The sequence below is a fragment of the Chrysochloris asiatica genome, unplaced genomic scaffold, assembly GCF_000296735.1.
Source record: "Chrysochloris asiatica unplaced genomic scaffold, ChrAsi1.0 scaffold00007, whole genome shotgun sequence".
NCBI classification, from domain to species: domain Eukaryota; kingdom Metazoa; phylum Chordata; class Mammalia; order Afrosoricida; family Chrysochloridae; genus Chrysochloris; species Chrysochloris asiatica.
Window position 1 is genome coordinate 23,147,635 of NW_006408525.1, and position 18,859 is coordinate 23,166,493.

The window sequence follows — 18,859 nt, forward strand, 5'->3', positions numbered from 1 at the left end:
TGTTAACATGCAAGTTCTGATTCAGAAGATCTGGGCTAAGGGCTGAGATACTGCATTTTAAACAAACTTCCGATGATGCTGATTCTAGTGGTTCACAACCACACTTCTTTTTTGGTAAGGTAAGTAAGAGACAAAATTCATTTATTAAATGACAAACTTTATACAAAGCAAAAGCACTAGGAAACATTGATGTTATGTTCATGGTACACAACTTGAAGAATGTAATCAAAAACATTACCAAATTGTATGTGTAGAAACAGTTGAGATGGTGTATACTTTTATATGGAGTTCTGGTGTGGCCCTGTGGGTTAATGCGCCAGACTGCCAAGCCGTTTGAACTGCAAGGTCGGTGGTTCAAGCTCACCAGCTGCTCCTCGGAAACCCTGTACAGGGTCGCTATGGGTTGGAACTGAATGGATGGCACTTAACAACAACAACAACATACTTTATATAGATTTTCATCAAATTAAGAAAAGTTTTCAAAGCACAAAACCTTTCATGTAATATGACCATCTCAAAAAGAAGTAAGGTAGAAATGAGAGCTATGTAGAGAGGATAATGAAGAACAGAAATGGTCCACAGAAGAGGAGAAAGGTTTAAATCACAATGGAGGCAGGAGGCTTCTCTTGGCTCATCTTAGAATGTTCCCTGTTGACAGCCCCACAGACTACACGTTGAGAAGCAGAGTATTGGGTGGGACAATGGTAGTTATGTGTGGTTGGGGAAACAAAATCCCTTTTCACCTCACCTGAGCCCTGTTTGGACTATGGTTAGATGATGAGCCGCTAGAAGAAAAGTCAGCAGTTTGAACCCACCAGTTGTTCCAAGGGAGGAAGGTGTGGCAGTCTGCTTCCCTACCGGGCAGTTCTACAAGTCACAATAGAACTTGATGGCAACAGGCTTTCACCCCACCTATAAGCTGCTCCTTAAGGAGCTCTGGTAGCGTAGTGGTTACGAATCGGGCTGTGAACCTTAAGGTCAGCAGTTCGAAACTACCAGCTGTTCTGCAGGAGAAAGATGAGGCTTTCTGTTCCCATAAAGATTTACAGCCTCGGAAACCCTGTACAGGGTCATTATGAGTCGGAACTGACTCCACGGCACACAACAACAACACAAGCTGCTCCTTGGAAACCCTATACAGGGTCGCTATGGGTCAGAACCAACTCAATGGCACTTAACAACATAAGCTGAAAACCACTGATGAAGTCAAAGGTCCTCCTTTTTTACTACTGGAAAAACTGAGGTGTTTGTAGTTAAAGGGACCTGCCCAGAGATCCATCAGCTCTATAACAGAAGCAGAGATGAGCTGTCAGTCTGCGGTTCCAAGTCATGCTCTTCCCATTTTGTTTTGCCTTACCTCCAACCCCACTTCCTGGTCATTCTTCCCTTTCTGACAGTGTCTACCTGGAGACAGTTAGCACCCTCTTGAAAATCAGTCTTGTATACCTAGAGGCAATTAGAAAAGCCCACCTGCTTCCCCTCTGCTTTCATTCCCATCCCAGGAGTGACCACAAACCCACTGCCATGGCCAGGGTGCTGCGCTGAATGGCAGCCCAGGATGGTTGTGGGAGACATACAGAATTTTCAGCATATCCCCTGCTCCAGTTCTGGAGGATTCCACAGAGCAAGAGGGAATGAGATGGAGGCAAATTATAAAGGAAAATTAACTGGAAATCTGAACATTTGGGATTGAAGTCTATATTCCACTACATAACCCACCTTGGCCAAGATTTCTCTTTTGGTGCTCCAGTTTCACTAATAACTAAAGGCACCAAATCTTTGGAGTAGAAATTTCTAAATTTCCTTTCAAAGCTATCTTTATATGAATTTGACAACTATGGGAAAGACTAGACCTTTTTGGGTCAAATTGGGCTTGTGCATATGTGCACAAAATATGCATTAATTTAAACTATTCCTGCACCTCCTGGCCTGTGACCACTCTTATACACTTATTTATCACCCCAGGCCACCAACCTAGGATTGTGCCTTTGGGATTCAAACAAGGATCAATGTTGCTAAATTTCTTTCCTAATCTCCAAATGCCCTAATAGTCCCCACTCTGACAAATCAGCCCTTTTGCTGTTAGTTCCTTTTCGCCTCCAACTCCAGGTATCCACAATGACCACATCTTGGATGAGCCCGGAGAATTCCTACTAACCTTTCTTCAGGCCTGAAATGGACATGAGGAAAGGCCAAGAAGCCAGGTAGGATTTGCGAGGCAAATTCCGATTCAAGAAGTAGTACAGGCGCGCACCCTGCTGGAAGATGGATGAACGGCAGGTACTCGGTACCGACTCCGCCCCCGGGGCCAAAGACCTTCCAGGTCACCTGGGAGCCTCCGCCCAATGGGACGGACCAGACCGGAGGCGGAGAAGGTGGCGGTTAGAACAGAGCTGGGGATCCTGGAGGGAAAGAGGGTGAGGGTCATACAGTATAAACAAGGAAGAAGTGAGTACAGGAGGGGGCCGGGTTCGGGTAGGATAGCGAGAGATGGTCTGAGGACTGCATGGAAGAGCCAGGACTCCCGTGAGGGTCAAGGGTCAAGGCCTTTGGGGTGTGCAGGCTCTGGTGCCCAGGCCTGGAGTGTGGTGTTGAGTGTCCAGAACCCAATGGCAGTTGCTTCCCTGAGTGCCTGCATATATGGGAGAGGCAGGTCCCTAGCATTGAGCCATGGCCAGGATTGTGAAGAGGTGGCATGGGATTGAGTGGGGGAAGCTGTTACACACTCATCCCCAACTCTCCCCAGATGACTTCTGACACCCCATGTTCCTGCGACTGCTTTGTCTCGGTGCCTCCAGCATCGGCCATCCCAGCTGTGATCTTTGCCAAGAACTCTGACCGCCCCCGGGATGAGGTGCAGGAGGTGGTGTTTGTACCTGCAGCCATGCACCCCCCTGGGAGCCGGCTCCAGGTGGGTTAGGCCTTATGGAGACCTTCCTTCTCAGCTCCCACACCTGGGAAGTCACCAGATGTACTGGAAAGAGTATGAGTTTCGATTTGAGTCCCCCAGTCTAGCCTTTTGGCCTCTGTGCCTCATCTGTAAAATGGGAATAATAAGACCTTCCTTAAAGGGATGGGTTAAGGGGACTGTCACCTTGCCACTATGTTATAGTACCTCCCCCTTTCTGAGTGAGTCCACCTCTCTCCTCCCTCACTTCCAGTGCACCTACATTGAAGTGGAGCAGGTATCGAAGACGCACGCTGTGATCCTGAGCCGCCCTTCTTGGTTGTGGGGGGCCGAGATGGGTGCAAATGAGCATGGTGTCTGCATTGGCAACGAGGCAGTGTGGACCAAGGAGCCAGTTGGAGAGGGGGAGGCCCTGCTGGGCATGGATCTGCTCAGGTGTGGGTCCCACCTCCCTCATCTCCCTACGCACAAAAATCTTGGCCTAACTTTCAGCCTAACTCCATCCTACCCTTCTTTAAGCCTGGTTCTCAGGCACCTCTTTGTCTCTGTCCCTTTTAACTCTCACACCCTCACCTGAGAAGCTGCCCCTGCCCCCTTCTGGCACCACAGTCTGACTACCCACCCACTGTCATTGAATTGATTTAGACCCATAGGAACCCTATAGCGCAGAGAACTGCTTCTTCCCATTTCCAAGATTATAAATCTTAATGGGAGCAGACAGTCTCATCTTTCACCCAGAGTGGGACTGGATGTTGTTGTTAAATCCCATTGAGTCGTTTCCAACCCATAGCGACCCTGTGTAGGGTTTCCAAGGAGCAGCTGGTGAGCTTGAACTGCCAACTTTGCAGTTCAACCTGACTTTTCAATCTGGTGCATTAACCCACAGCACTACACCAGGACTGGATAGAAGCCCCTAAATGTGGCCACCTGTGACCTTAGAAACAAGGCAATGGTTTAAATACTGTTTTCAATAGAAGTAAATATTTTTCTCAAATGAAATCTCATATGGAGTGCCAGTTTATAAAGCCAATAAAACATCTGACTGAAGAGGGTTTGAGGGCTCAGGGCACTGTTCTCTCTGAAACCATGTCCAGAGATATGGAAACCACTGGCATATCGTGCTTAACATGATCAATGCCAACGGACTTGCTGCGTGAGTTAGGCTAGCTGCCTAACCTCTCTGGGCCTTTTTTTGTCCACTGGAGTTTGTGGAGTCACTGATAGCCCCATGGTCCTTCTGTCCCCTGGCCCTCTCTCTTTGCAGACTGGCTCTAGAGCGGAGTAGCTCAGCCCAAGAAGCTTTGGACGTGATCACAGGCTTGCTGGAGCGCTATGGGCAGGGGGGCAGCTGCCGGGAGGATCCCACACCATTCTGCTACCATAACACTTTCTTGCTGGCTGACCGAACTGAGGCGTGGGTGCTGGAGACAGCTGGGCGTCTGTGGGCGGCCCAGAGGATCCCAGGTAAGAGGCCTGGTCCTGGGGCTTGCCTCCCAGAGGTGTTCCCCCTGTACCAGCCTTGAGGGGGTGGGAGAGGTGGTGGCACAGGGAGAGGCCCCAGTCCAGGAGCAAACCTTATGGGATGACTGGGATGTCCAGGGAAGTGGGCCCATTCAGGACTTCACCCCTTTCACTTGGACTTTCTGCTTCAGTTTGCTGCTGCTTTTGGGAAGCCTTCCTGGGAGTTCCTGGGGGGTCCGATTTCCCCTAACATGTAAGCAGGCACCTCTTTTTCATTGCTCTCACCACATTGAGCTTCCTATGATTTTTGAAATGGCTTTTGTTCCTTCTCCCTGCGCCTCCTCCACACTTAGGCTCCAGGAGGGCAAATCTGTTTCCTTCACAGTCATGTTCTCAGCATCTAACCCAGTGCTTGGCACATCCTAGGTGCTCAACAAATATTTTGGATGAATCAATGAACCATGTTCCTATCTCCTCCATAGAGGGGGCCCGGAACATTTCCAACCAGCTGAGCATTGGCACAGACATCTCGGCTGAACACCCCGAGCTGCGGGCCCAAGCCCAGGCCCAAGGCTGGTGGAATGGGCAGGACACCTTTCACTTCGCCCAGGTCTTCTCCCTGACCCAGCAACCTGTACGCATGGAAGCTGCCAAGGCCCGCTTCCAGGTTGGCCAGGAGCTGCTGCGCCAACAGCAAGGTTCATTGAGTGGCTGAATTTAGTGGGGTGTGGGGGTCAGCCAGTCTCCCCTCCCTCGATTTCTGGGGGCTTGGTATGTAGCTGGAGGACCCCAGCTCTCCTGCTTGGCAGGGGGCATCACAGCGGAGGTGATGATGGGGATCCTCAGGAACAAGGAGAGTGGCATCTGTATGGATTCTGGAGGCTTCCGCACCACGGCCAGCATGGTGTCCATCCTGCCTCGGGACCCTACACAGCCCTGTGTCCACTTCCTCACAGCCACGCCAGACCCCTCCAGGTGAGGGTGGGGGTGACTGGGAGCCTGTACCAGTCAGGGGAGGAGGGATATGATATGCCTCAATTCTGTGTCCCATTAGGTCAGTGTTCAAACCTTTCATCTTCGGGGTGGGCGTGATCCAGACCCCGCAAGTGCTGTCCCCCACTTTTGGAGCACAGGATCCTGCTCGGACCCTGCCCCGATTCCAGACTCAGGTGGATCGAAGACATACCCTCTACCAGAGCCACCAGACAGCCCTGGGGCTGATGGAGAAGAACCAGGTAACCTCTAGGGGTTACCTGGGGAGATGACTCGCTTCCCCTCCCCAAAGGGAACTCTGGAAACAGCAGAGGAGTCTGGGAGGGGCTTGGAAGGGGGATCTTCCCTTCAAATCTAGGACACCCAGAAGACTGCCTGGTGGTCTGTCCTTTGTCCTGCGTGTTTGAGTGATTCCCCCAGCACCCTGAGGGAAGCCTGTCCCCAAGACTGGTCTCTGCCTTCCCTGCAGGCTCAGGGGCAGCAGCTCTGGCAGAAGCAGCAGGCTCTGGAGCAGGAAGGTCTGGAGGCTGTCAGGAGGCTACTGGCAGGCCAGCAGACACTGCCACTCCAGGAGTGGGGTGGGCTCTTCCAGACCTTCGTGGAGAGGGAGAGCCAGGTATATGCCTAAGCACCTCAGCACCTCAGCACCTCCTGGCCTGGGGATTGGCAGTGGGCTGGCAGTGGGCTGTTCCTTCATACCCCTCAACATTGTCCTGGAGTGGCCAGCTTAGCCTTTGCCTTAATAAAAGTGTCTTGTGTTCTGTGAACTTGATCCCAGGTGCATGGGGATGGGGGTGGGGGGAGCACACTAGAGCAAAGGGTAACCCTGAGCTGGTCAGTGATCCTTGGTGGTCTCAGGTGATGGTGACTGGGTGGTGAGGCTGGTGGAGGGCACCTGTAAGGAGCGGGGAGAGCTTCCTGCAGCAGGTGTGTGTGAGTTCAACGCCCAGCACAACAGTGGCTACTTCTTGTTGTTGTGATGTGCCGTGGAGTCGGTTCTGACTCATAGTGACCCTGTACAGGGTTTCCAAGGCTATAAATCTTTATGGGAGCAGAAAGCCTCATCTTTCTCCTGCCGAACAGCTGGTAGTTTTGAACTGCTGACCATTAGATTAGCAGCCTGATTTGTAACCACTACGCTACAGTGACTACTATTAGGGGGAGAATTGAAACCTCAGGCTCTGGTTCCTGGCCTTGAGCTTAGGAGGCCACTCCCAGGACGTGTCCCTGAACTCAGGCCCACTGTGAGATGGCATCTTCTACAAGGTGGTGCCCACCTCTTGCAGTATACACACGCACACCACACACACGCACACACGCCAGGTGGGGGCCCTGAGAAGGCATGCCTAAAAACTTAGAAACTTGATCTTCAAAGCTTTGTCTTTTCTGTGGCTGTTTCCCAATGCCAATCATGATGGCTGTCCCTGAGATGCCCCCAGTGACACCAGAGACCTAGTCAAGGCTCAGAGACACTTTATTAGGGATGGGCTCCTGAGAGCACTGGGATGTCCCATCAGCATCTCCCTCCCTCATTCCTGTGGCTTTGCTGATAGACAGGTCACACTTTATTTCTTGATTTTCTTGGTCATAGTTTTGGTTGTGCTGGGGACCCTAGTCAGGGAGGCTTTGGGGGCTGTGGCTGCCCTGGCTCCCTTCCTTGTCTGGGCAGGACCTTTCTGGCCCAGGGAGGCCAGATTGCCAGGTTTCTTGGTGGCGGATGTCTGTGGCAAGGAGGCGGGTTCAGTCTTCTTCCCTTGCCTGGGAGGGAAAAGCGGGCTGCTGTCCCTGGCCATGAGCTCCTCAGGCGGCCGGGGGAGGTCTGTGAGCGTGAGCTGTGTCTCCAGTCTCAGGAGGTGCTCGGTCAGGGCTGCTTGCTGCCTGTGCTTCTTATGCCTGATTATTTCCTGCTCCAGGTCCTTGAAGAAGCCTGGGAGGGCCCAGAGTGGTAGAGGGGCCCCAGGCTCAGTGAAAAGGTTCCTGGCTGACCCCCCTGAACACATCCGGCCTCCTGTCTCTAGTGGGAAGGGTCTGAGTTACCTGCATCCCTACCGCACCTGTACCGTCCACCACCTCTGGACAAATGCTGATCTGTACTTGGGACCACCATCTTAAGCTTCATACTCCCTGCGCCCTCCCCTGTCTCCTGTCCCCGCCACCAGGGCAGGGGTGGGCTCTGGTAGGCTGGATCACCTTGCTCTGAGCAGAACGGGCCACTCAGCTCCGGGAATTCCTCATCTTCATCATCGCTGGAGGTTTTCTCCTCATCCGAGGCCCAGCGCTCAGGCACAGGCTGTCCATCTAGGTCCAGGAGCAGTGGTAGAGCTCTTGTCACCAGCTCCCTGCAGGGTGAAAAGAAGAGCAGTCACCCAGGAGGGTCTCTCTGGATGGGGAGTCTGGAGGAATATGAAGACACAGTCCCAGTTCCCTAGTCCCAGGTGTGGTGGCTCACAAGCTAGATGATAGTGACGGGGCCTGTGGCCACCCTGTAAGGGCTAAGGGCTAAGGGCTAGGATTGTGGAAAGGGGCAGACTTGAGCTGAGGTGGGAGAGGAGAAGGTGCCCCAGGTTTGCAGGTGGAGAGAAAGCCTTTTTTCTCACCTGTAGCCATTCTGCTTGGTACAGCTGTTTCCGGTCAGGTTGAGGATGAGAAGGCTCTGGGGAAACTCATCTGCATACACCAATGCAAGGGGCAATGAGCTTACAGCTATCTTCCAACCTAAGTGCCCCTTTGCACAGCACCCTGGAGAATGTGTGTGGGGGTGGGGCAGGCAGAGAAAAGGGAGGCCCCCTGTAGGACTCATTCTCTGCGTCAGGGCAAACGCACGCCTACCCAGCTTCAGTGTTTCTATCAGGTTCTCAGAAAGGTCCAGAAACTGGAGGTATGGGAGGTCGAGAAGGTTTTCCACCTGCTTGATGCGGTTTCCTGCCAGAGACAGGAAGCTGTAGGAGGAAGAGAGGGGGCAGAAACACAGCTGAATCACAGAGCAGCTGGAGAAAGAGGAGGTAACCAGGTGCCTGGGTTCCCTGCTAGGCAGCTAGAAGACCAGTGGCCCTCTGGGGATGAAAGAAGCAGAGCTAGTCTTAGTGAACCAAGGAGCCAGGCTTGACGAAGTCTGAGGCAGTTCCTTGGGTGTTGCGGGGTTTCCCACCCCTCCCCTGCCCTACATACCGCAGTGAGGGGATGCAGGCCAGGTTCTCAATCTGCTGGATCTTATTCTGCAGGAAGAAATCAAGATGGGTAAACCAAGCTGAGGTCAGCTTTTGGGAGGGACAAGGGTCCCAGGTCATCTACTTTTGCAGTTAGAGAAGTACCATTCTGGGAATGGTCAGCGCACTCCTTGAAATGGTCATCACTGCCTTTGGGTTGATTTACTTTGTCCAGGTGACTGGATAAGGGTGTAAACTTAGGGTTGGCTAAACTTAAGTATACTGTTCTGACCAAATAACCAAAGAGTAATCTAGGAATCAGAGAAGGAAATCAAGTGACAGGGAAGTGAAAATGGCCTTGGTGCCTTGCACACTGGGAGGGAACAAAGATCATATATTAATTTGATTTCTAAAGGAAAAGTGAAGAAAGTTGGTGATATGCAGCCTGGAGAAGGCTAAAAGCCAACTAACAAGAAATAGCCCTCATGGTTCTGAAAAGTACAAAAGAATCCTCTTAGTTCTTTCTTCCATCTTCTTCAAAATAGAAAATGGGCTTGAGCTATAAACACAAGAATTTTAGGGTAGACACAAGAAATCTAGACCAAGACAAGTGTAGGATACAATAAGAGTGATTCAAGAGCCTGTTCAGGATTTATTCTTGGGGGATGGGGGAATCTTTCAACTCAGGAGAATTCCCGATTCAACTTGGGGTATTTAAATGAAGGTCAGCTGGCCCAAACCATCAGGGAATGAACAAGATGGTCAGGTCCTAATAACTCCTTTCAGATTGCTGTTATTAAAGTGCCATCCAAGTTGGTTCTGACACATAGCGACCCTGTATAGGGTTTCTAAGGAGTGACTGGTGGGTTTGAACTGCCAGCCTTTGAGTTAGCAGTTCAGTGCTTATCCTACAGCATCACAACAGGACTCTAATCCTTTCAGATTTGTTGTTAGGTACTGTAGTGTTGGTTCTGACTCAGCGACTTTATGCACAACAAAACGAAACAATGCTGGGGTCTGGGCCATCCTCATAATGGCTATATTGGGCCCATTGCTGATGCCACTGTGTCAATCCATCTCGTTGGGGGTCTTCCTATTTTTCAATGACCCCCCACTTTATCAAGCATGATATCCTTCTCCAGGGACTGGTCTTAGATAGATTAAAGGAGTGGTGTGGGGAGGCGGGAGGCAAAGGATAGAATGGAGAGCAGGGAGGCGAGAAGTTACCGATTGCAGATAGAGGCTGTGAATATTCTGGAGGCTCTCTAAATTTTTGATAAAGGTAATCCCCTCCCGGTCCAGGCGGACAGTCTGCAGTTCAGCAAGGGTGTGAAACCTGGGAGAAAAGTTGGCAAAGTGGTGTCACTGGATGCCATTTCTGTGGTCTCTTAGCCAGAAGATGGGAAGTGGGCAAGTGTTTCAGAGAGGGTTAGATGGCTGAGTGATTTTTTTTTTTTTAATTTGTGATAAATATATAGACAACAAAAACATTTGCCATTTTAACAAGATTCACATGTACAGTTCAGTGTTATATGTTCATGTTGTTCAACCATCACCATGAACCATTCCCACATTTCCCCATCACTCTTAACAGCAGCTCAGTGTCCCCTAAGTTGTTGAGGGATTTTGATCAGCAGGACATAACCACTGATTGCATGTGTGGAGTAAGTAAATCCACTCACTGCCATCGAGTCAATTCCGATTCATAGCGAGCCTTTAAGACAGACTAGAAGTGCTCCATAGGGCTTCTGAGGCTGTAAGTCCTGGTGTGGCTATGCAGGATAATGCACTGAAACAAGATTGGCGATTGAAAACCCACCAGCTGCTCCTCGGAAAATCTACACAGGGTCGCTATGAGTCGGAACCGACTAGATGGCACTTTACAATAAGTCTTAAGGAAGTAGACTGCCTCATCTTGTAAGAGTCTGGTGGATTGAAACCTCTGCTTTTCAAGTTAGAAGACCAACGCTTAACCCACTACGCCACGAGGTTCCTTGGAATAAGTAAAGAGGGTCACAATTTTTAAACCCCCACTCACATTTTCTCAGACAGATCATCGTCCTCAGGGAAGGTCAAGTTCCGCTTAGTGATAAGGGCTTCCGTGATGCAGATGCCCCCTTGCTCTGGACTCTGGGCAGGCTTAGCTGTGAAGAGGTGACACCAACTGTCACATTTTCTTATTCCTGGAAGCCAGAGCCCACGGTTGTCCAATTATTCTACCTACCATCCCACCTCCCTACTCACCTCCAGGCATGATCTGAAACTAAAAGTCCTGGGACAGCAGGGAAGAAAAGGGAGTGTAGTAACTCAGAAGGAGAGTGGGATGGTGGAACCCGGGATGTTAAAACAAAAGTAAATCAAAGTGTAAAGTCTGGGGTTTGAGGAATCTGGAGGGGCTTCGTTGGTAGCAACTGGAGCATTGTAATTAACTAGCGATGCGGACCCAAGGCAACGAACGAATAGGCAGTTCCTTGAGTTAGGGCGTTGTTGCTAGGAGACCGGACGCCAGGTGGGAAGGGGAGGGCAGGCTAGCAGTTGGAGGATTCAGCGCATGCGGATTACTGCTTCCGCCGGCGGATTCGCCCACTGCTTCCGGCCCCTGGGTTCGCTGCCCCACAATCCTTAGCTTCTTCCGTCTCCTCTCGGTACCCGTCCGTTCCTCCGGTGGCGATGGCCGTGTCCGTGGCTGGGATGCTGCGAGGAGGTCTCCTGCCCCAGGCGGGTAAGGAGCAGCCCAAGTCCTCCCGGACAAGATCCGGTCCGCCGGCTCTAACCCTCATCTCCCATCTTCTATTACAGATTCCTTTAATCTCCAACTCTGACAGTTCCCGTTAACCCCTGACCCCAGTAGACAAGATCTCCGACCACTTTACCCCATACGGTTTCCTACGATCCCAGTAACAACAACAGTATTTGATCCTTACACCCTAAACTGTCTCTCTTTGAGTTTCACTAAACCTTGCCTATCCCCAGAGTTGCCTTTGTTTGGACAAGAGCCCTTCCCCACCTCAGCGACACCTGTGAGAGCCAGAGCTCAGTGGGACTACCTTGTTATTCCGGGTCTCGAAAGTTTTCCGCCGTTGACAGAATGAAGCGTAACACTTTTTAATCTCTTGTTTTAGTAAAAAATGTTTGAATGTTCCTTCTCTGTCAGGTTTCCGTATAGGTTCCAATTTTTGAAGCTTTTATGGTGCTTTCTTTTTAGTCCTAGTTGTTGTTGTTATGCGCCGAGGAGTCGGTTCCGACTCATAGCGACCCTGTACAGGGTTTCCAAGGCTGTAAATCTTTACGGGAGCAGAAAGCCTCATCTTTCTCCCGCGGAAAAGCTGCTAGTTTCGAACTGATGACCGTGAGGTTTGCAGCCCGATTCGTAACCACTACGCCTAAATAACACTTTTTGGACCTTCCCTCCTCCCTCTGCAAAGCAGGTTTCCCCTGCTAATCTCTGTCTTGCTCCTGTTTATTAACTCCTTAGCCCCTATCAAGGTATGTAATTTTGCATTTGGTTATTCGCTTTCCTTTTCTGATTGTCAACTCCAAAAGGGCACAACTGGAGTCCTGGTGTGGCGTTGTAGGATAAACACTGGACTGCCAACTGGAAGATCGGTGGTTCAAACTCACCAGTCACTCTTCAGAATCCCTGTAAAAGGTCACTGTGAGTTGGAACCTACTCAATCAACGACATGTTCATTCAGCATGGCCAGCAGGTGGCACGGGTCTGACATTAGCAGGCGTGCCATAGATTATTTGCTGAATGAATGAATTAGAGCACTTAATTTAAGCCAGGCACTGTGATAAATGTGTTTACACGCATGATCCATTTAAATCTTAAAAGAGGAAAGCATGATTATGTCCTGGTGTGGCGCTGCAGTTCAAGCTCACCAGCCACTCCTTGGAAACCCTATACAGGGTTACTCTGAGTCAGAAATGACTCCGCGGAAACACAGAAGAGGAAACCATGGTTCAGAACAATTCAGGGCTGTACCTAAGAAGTGGCATGAGAGAGATTGCAATCTGTTTCATCTAGCTCCAGAGTGTATGCTTTTAAAAGTTCTGTTTTATGACCATTGGCAATAAGCCTCTGTGCCGGCAAATCTTCATGGTCTCCATGTGTTAGAGCCACTTTCTAGTGGAACCTTTTCCTGCAATCCCATCCTATCCTTGGAAAGGACTGAAAGTGGGACGCTTCAGCCTTGGCTGTTGTGTTAAGGACAAAGGGATCACTTTTGCTCAGGAGTTTCAAGTCGCTTTTTTGTTTTCCGCGGAGTGCTCTCTAGCTGAAGGTTGTGATCCAGAAGAGGAGGAGGAAAGGGAGACTCATTTGGGGGAGCTGTAAAGGTTATGTGATTCCCCCCCCCTCCCCCCCCAAATCATGGGAGTAGAATTTAGAGCAGTGGTTTTGAAACTTTTGAGTGCATCTCCTGGAGTGCTTGTTAAAACACTGTATATCCCCAGAGTGCCTGATTCAGGTGTGTTTCCAGGTCATGCTGATGTTGCTGGTCTGGGACCACATTTTGAGAACCATTGGCTTAGACCAAGGGGTGACAAACGATGGCAGGGCTAGCCACCTGTTTTTGCTGATAAACTTTTATTAGAACACAGACATACCTACTTGTTTGCATATTGTGTATGGCTGCTTTTATACTAGTCACATAGCTAGGTAGTAGTAACAGATTGTATAGCTCCCAGACTTCAAACATGTACTCTCTGGCCATTTAAGAAAAAGTTTGTGCACCCCTCCCCCCATTTTTATGTTTTCAAAATAATTTCTCTGTGATCTCAATTTTTTTCCTTTCATCTCTGCACATAAAGATAGACTGGAGGGCTAGGGTTTTCCAAGGACCAAGTGATAGATAGACTTAGATTCACCCATTCAGAGAAAAGATGAAATTTGAGAAGTCAGGGTTTCTGGCAGGAAATTTCTTGTCCAGCTCTGCTGAGTTCTGTGAGCCGTGGTTGTATCTGCCAAGAGAGTCTACTCTTTTTCTGTGGAAAACTAGGGTCTCTAGGAGGCTCTGTCTCAGCTACATTGCCATCTCCCCTCCTAGGCCGGCTGCCCACCCTCCAGACTGTCCGCTATGGTTCCAAGGCTGTTACCCGCCACCATCGTGTGATGCACTTTGAGCGGCAGAAGCTTATGGCTCTGACTGAATATATACCGCCCAAACCTGTCATCAACCCAAGATGCCTGTCACCTCCACCCAGCCCTCCCCAGGAGGTAAGATGGACAAATGGGTGGGCAGCATTTGGTAGGGGGATGGTGGTTTCAAATGATCTAGTGAAGCAGGGTTTGAGGCCATCATCTCTCCACTTCCCTACTGTGAGCCCATGGTCCACACCCACTGTTAAGTTCATTTCAAGTCAGAGTGACCCTGTATAGAGTTTCGGAGGCTATAAATCTTTACAGGAGCAGAAAGCCTCATCTTTCTCCAGCAGAGTGGCTGGTGAGTTTGAACTGTCCACCTTATGGTTAGCAATTCAGTGCTTATCTTACAGCTCTACCAGGATTCCTTGACCCCATGGTTCAGGTACTTTAAATTAAAATCTGCACACAGGAAAGATGGAGGTAGTGGAGGACACTGAAAAGAGTGCAAGAGTTTAGAAAATGAGTAGAGGTAAATACTGCTAACTGATGCTGCCTGGAAGAGATTGCAATCATTGTTAAGGACATGAAGTGTATGATTTGTTGAATGTGGGACTGATGATCTGTTCTGTAAACCTTCACTCAATTCACAATAAAATGTTAAAAAAAAAAAAAACAACTCTTGATTTTGTATTGGCTTTTGGGCTCTGTGAATCAAAAAGGTCCACTGAATTTGCTTAGTTCGTTACTTGTCTCCAAAAAAGGTCTGTGTGAAGCTGCCCAAGCAAATGTGGGCAGGGCAGAGTATCTTTCTTGCCCTAAAAGGCATTGAAGCAATCACAGTTTTCTGGAGGAACGATAAGGCTTTTTTCTGTCCTTAAGGAAAACAAACCAGAAAGTCCAGTAGAGAATTGGTCACTTTAATGATGGATCCTGTTATTGTAAGTACCTAATAAATTGTAGTTTTCTGAGTGTCTCTTGGTGTTCGAGGACTAGTTCGCTGTTCTCCCCATAGAGGCTAGAAGTTGGGTAACTGAGCAGCAACTGTAGCCCGAGGGGTTTGGGTCAGATGTCAGATACTGATGAAGCCATGATGTAAGTCATTCGGCAGCAGTCCCTCCAGGACTAACAGAAGAAAGCAGAGCTGTCTTAAATGAGCCCTAGAGGGGCAGGCTGTGGAGCAGTGCTTACCAAACCACATTTGGTGGCTGGGACTCTTTCAGCAGGACTTAGCTCTTCCCTTCCTATACGTGATTAACAGCCTCTCTTCCTCCTCCTACCCCCCAAGCTCAGGCAGAAGTCATTGGAGAGAATTTTCCCAGTAGCCATATGTAGCTACTGAACACATGAAATGAGGCAAGTGTGACCGCGGCACTGAATATCTAATATATGTAATTGTTACTAAGTGGAAGTAGCCACTTGTGACCAGTAGCCACTATGTTGGGCAGAGATGATGTGAAGCCGAGCTTTAACACAATAATGAGTCTTCCATCATTGAAACTCATGTATCTTAATATTTCCATGAAATTCTGCAAAGATCACCATGAATTCCAGGTGTTCTACTGTCTAAATAAATTTTAGCATCATTACTTTTGGGGGGGGAAATCTCTTAAATGGTGTTTGTAGAAGTTAGTGAATATGTTCCTGAGTCCACAAATTCTGAACTTTGAGAAACACTTTAAATAAAATGAAGTCTTGTTTTGTGAAAATGTCTCAACTTTTAATGAATACTATAGCAGAGTTGTCTTGTGTCTGTAATTGGCAATACAATTCAACATGAGTACAATGTAAGGGAGATTGAAGTAATTTGGACAATACCATTGTCAAGTAATATTGACTAGGGTAGATGCTGACTGTCCAGGGAGGCTGAATGTTCTCAGGAAAACTCTGCTCTAAAGGGGTGTGGTTAGCTAGTGTAAGCAGAAAGCTTGGGAGTGAAAAGTCTAACATGTCTCAGAGAACCAGGGTCAGCTGTCCTACCTGTTCCCGATGCATGTTGGGCATCACTGGACATGTGTGTGTAAGGGGTACAAGGAGGAGAGAGGCAGCTTATGCCCTGTGGCTGTCCATTCCTGACTTTAGGAGACAGGCCTCATCCGGCTGCTCCGACGGGAGATAGCAGCTGTTTTCCATGACAACCGAATGATCGCCGTCTGCCAGAATGTGGCTTTGAGTGCAGAGGACAAGCTCCTTTTAAGGCACCAGCTGCGGAAACACAAGATCTTGATGAAGATCTTCCCCAGCCAGGTAGGCAGTGGGCCCTCTGGCATGGGTAGCCTGTGTTCTCCCCAGCCCCCAGCATCTGCTCCCTAGACGTGGCATTTCCTAATCTTCTCTCTACAAGCAGCCCTCTAGTCTCTGGTGCCTACGCTGCAGATAGAGTGTGAGGAGACCCCTGGGGTTGCTCCCTCAGCCTGAGACCACTTGTGACCGTTCCTCCCTCTCCTCCCCAGTAAGCCATTCTTTTCTGCTATTCCAGGTTCTGAAGCCCTACCTGGAGAAATCCAAGTACCAGAACCTGCTGCCCCTGTTTGTGGGGCACAATATGCTGCTGGTCAGTGCAGAGCCCAAAGTCAAGGAGATGGTTCGGATCTTGAAGAGTGTGCCTTTCCTGCCACTGCTAGGTGAACAAGCAGCACTGTCAGATGAAGGGGTGCCGGGGGAGCAGGTGCCTCTGCAGCCTGCTACCATATGCTAGGCTGTCTGGGTAGAACCATGGACATCCTTGGAGGAACAGCCTTTTCACACATGGGGCCTAAGTCGCCATCACTGCTGAGGGCTGACTGGCACTCAGACAGCTGTGTTAGTCTCACACTACTGACGTCACCTCTACACTTTAGGGAAGACTAGAGAAGGTGGGAGGAAGATGTCCTGGGCACTGTGGGCAGAGGAAGTTGAATACTGGTGTTAGTGGGTGCTGAGACCTTCCCAGATGAGGATACTGAAAACAGCCCAAAGAAAGAACAGTAAGCAGTGTCCCCCTGACTTCCCTGATGGGAAGATATACTGGAGGGGCTTATTCCAGAGAATACTGAGTACCTCCCCGGCTGTTCGCATTTATAAGGTCTGTGTGTGATGAGCTCCTCACAAGTGCACACATGCACTCATTCCATGATTCCTCAGTAAAGTTTGGGAAACACTGACCTAGTCAGACTTGGGGCCAGGTGGCACATGTTATGCAGAGGTTTTTGAAAGAAAGTATTAAGGGAGGAATTGGGGCCACATGGGAACCAGTATTCCAGGGAAGGCTGGGATGCGGAGAATGGTGAGGAACTTCCTAGGGTTGCAACATCATTTTCAGACAAGAAGGGCATTTGTGGGGAGCCCAGCTGACCCTAGCTTCTTCTAGGTGGCTGCATTGATGACACCATCCTCAGCAGACAGGGCTTCATCAACTACTCCAAGCTTCCCAGCCTGGCCGCGGTGCAGGGGGAGCTGGTAGGAGGACTCAGCCTCCTGATGGCCCAGACTCACTCTCTGCTTCAGCACCAGCCCCACCAGCTGATTGCCTTGTTGGATCAGTACGTCAGACAGCAACGTGAAGGGAACTCCATCGAACCGGCTAATGGGAAGCTGGACCTTCCTGACTCTGTTCCGGATTCATAGCCTGTTATTCCCAGTCCTGCCATAAAGACTCTCTGACTCTTATCGAGTGTGCTGTCCTTCCTCAGAGACGTAGAAGGATGTGGGACAGGGAGGGGCTTCCACTTACAGTGCAGAGGGATTCCAGTTTCCAGCAGAGACTGTTTACGACTCTGCTTGTTCTTTGCTTTTCTGAGTTTAGGACATGATAGAAGCAAAGCCCATTTCAGATCTCCAGGCCCAAGGCAGAGATGCTGAAAAGATGAAGATATTGCCCTCTGCCTCCTTGTCACTTGCCCCTAGCTGTCAGTGTCCCCCACCCCAGCCTACCCTCTTCTGAACACAGCTCAGTTGAATAATGTGCTAACAGTGGCATCTGTTAAGAGCCTTCTGTGTGCCTGGCACCAAACACTTTATGTGTTTTAGTTCCTTCATTCCTCACCAGGTTATTCCCATTTCACAGAGGAGATAATGAAGGGCCAGAGACCTTAATTGTGAGGCACATGGTCATGCAGTTAGTAAGTGGCAGAACAGGGAATTGAACCAGGGTGTCTGCTTCTCAAGACCTCTGCCCTGAATTTCTCCACTAGCCCGTCCTCATGAGAGTCCCAGAGTGGGTCCCCAGTGTGCTCGGCGATTAATTCTCTGCTCGTGATCTGTGCCATGTTGTGAAAGATGCTGGGAGCTCTGCCTGGTAATAAAATGAAATATCATTAACTTGCTGCTTCTAAGCTTATCCTCTATGCAGATTTATTCTCAGGGTGATCTCTCAATTCTGACTCCCCACTTCTCTTCCTAGAAAATCTCTTCCCTTTACTTTCCTCTGTCACGCCCACAAATGGCATGTCTTTTTTGTTGAGAATATACACAGCAGAACTTGGTATACCAATTCACTTTCTACGTGTACTATTAAGTGACACTGATCACATTCTTCAAGTTGTGCAAACTTTCTCACCCTCCTGAGCTGTTTCTCCCCCACTGACACTTATAGCCCCCGGAAGTTCCTCCCTAATCTTTTGAGTTGTTGTTGTCAGTTTGATCCCTTTTAGATGGTTAAGACTATTGTTTGGTCATGGGAGAGAGAGGAGGCTGTCTGCTCCTATCAGGATTTGTGGTTGTTAGGTGCCATTGAGTTGGTACCGACTCATAGTGACCCAATGCACAACAGAATGAAACACTGCCTGATCCTAGGCCAACCTCACTATTATTGCCACACTTGAGTCCATCGACGCTGCCACTTGGCCAATCCATCACTCTGGGGGGTCTTCCTCTTTTTCTCTGACCCTCCACCTTACCAAACATGATATCCTTCTCCAGTGACTGGTCCCTCCTGACAATATGTTCGAAGTATGAGAGACGAAGTTTGGCCATCCTAGCCTCCAAGGAGCACTCTGGCTGCATTTCATCCAACACAGATCTGTTGGTTCTTTTGGCAGCCCATGGCACTTTCAATATTCTCCTCCAAACCTTGGAAACCCTCAGGAGCAGTTCTTCTCTGACCTGTAGGGTGTCTGAGTTGGAACTGACTTGATGGCTGTGGACTTGGATTTTGGTCTTAGTTATTGTTTGGTTTAAGACTTCAGATCTTTTTGGGTAAATGTTTAAAGATTATCTTAGTACAATAGTTTTCAGGCGTTCATCCAGCCACTATGGCTTCAGGATAAACCAGCAAAAATTACAGCACTA

At 49.4% G+C, this 18,859-nt stretch overlaps 3 protein-coding genes across 3 annotated transcripts; 2 read left to right on the forward strand and 1 right to left on the reverse strand.

The window, feature by feature from the left end:
- The first annotated feature begins 2,296 nt into the window (after positions 1-2,296).
- On the forward strand, positions 2,297-6,024 carry SCRN2 (secernin 2). The gene is made up of 8 exons (XM_006832519.1): positions 2,297-2,417; positions 2,747-2,911; positions 3,162-3,343; positions 4,173-4,372; positions 4,852-5,067; positions 5,179-5,344; positions 5,424-5,604; positions 5,832-6,024. Exons 1-8 carry the CDS (start codon positions 2,346-2,348, stop codon positions 5,988-5,990), a joined length of 1,341 nt encoding a protein of 446 aa, XP_006832582.1. The 5' UTR covers positions 2,297-2,345; the 3' UTR covers positions 5,991-6,024.
- A 903-nt stretch (positions 6,025-6,927) lies between these two features.
- LRRC46 (leucine rich repeat containing 46) lies at positions 6,928-10,762 on the reverse strand. Its single transcript, XM_006832520.1, has 8 exons — positions 10,753-10,762; positions 10,547-10,652; positions 9,736-9,844; positions 8,531-8,577; positions 8,192-8,301; positions 7,960-8,029; positions 7,553-7,701; positions 6,928-7,289 (listed from the first exon to the last, which is right to left on the reverse strand). Exons 1-8 carry the CDS (start codon positions 10,760-10,762, stop codon positions 6,928-6,930), a joined length of 963 nt encoding a protein of 320 aa, XP_006832583.1.
- Positions 10,763-11,178: 416 nt separating this feature from the next.
- MRPL10 (mitochondrial ribosomal protein L10) lies at positions 11,179-17,197 on the forward strand. Its single transcript, XM_006832521.1, has 5 exons — positions 11,179-11,230; positions 13,557-13,726; positions 15,674-15,838; positions 16,071-16,215; positions 16,941-17,197. The coding sequence occupies exons 1-5, from the start codon at positions 11,179-11,181 to the stop codon at positions 17,195-17,197; spliced, it is 789 nt and encodes a 262-aa protein (XP_006832584.1).
- Positions 17,198-18,859: the final 1,662 nt, after the last annotated feature.

What these genes read in the sequence shown, in the direction of transcription:
- SCRN2 (XM_006832519.1), top strand. Translation starts at nt 2,346, where the DNA reads ATGGGACGGACCAGACCGGAGGCGGAGAAGGTGGCGGTTAGAACAGAG. An exon ending in GGATCCTGGAGGGAAAGAGG is followed by an intron (nt 2,418 to 2,746) that starts GTGAGGGTCATA and finishes AACTCTCCCCAG; the next exon opens with ATGACTTCTGACACCCCATG. An exon ending in CTGGGCATGGATCTGCTCAG is followed by an intron (nt 3,344 to 4,172) that starts GTGTGGGTCCCA and finishes CTCTCTTTGCAG; the next exon opens with ACTGGCTCTAGAGCGGAGTA.
- LRRC46 (XM_006832520.1), bottom strand. An exon ending in ACAGCCTCTATCTGCAATCG is followed by an intron (nt 8,578 to 9,735) that starts GTAACTTCTCGC and finishes TTCTTCCTGCAG; the next exon opens with AATAAGATCCAGCAGATTGA. An exon ending in CCCGTTCTGCTCAGAGCAAG is followed by an intron (nt 7,290 to 7,552) that starts GTGATCCAGCCT and finishes GGGCCCTCCCAG; the next exon opens with GCTTCTTCAAGGACCTGGAG.
- MRPL10 (XM_006832521.1), top strand. Translation starts at nt 11,179, where the DNA reads ATGGCCGTGTCCGTGGCTGGGATGCTGCGAGGAGGTCTCCTGCCCCAG. An exon ending in TGAAGATCTTCCCCAGCCAG is followed by an intron (nt 15,839 to 16,070) that starts GTAGGCAGTGGG and finishes CTGCTATTCCAG; the next exon opens with GTTCTGAAGCCCTACCTGGA. An exon ending in GCCTTTCCTGCCACTGCTAG is followed by an intron (nt 16,216 to 16,940) that starts GTGAACAAGCAG and finishes AGCTTCTTCTAG; the next exon opens with GTGGCTGCATTGATGACACC.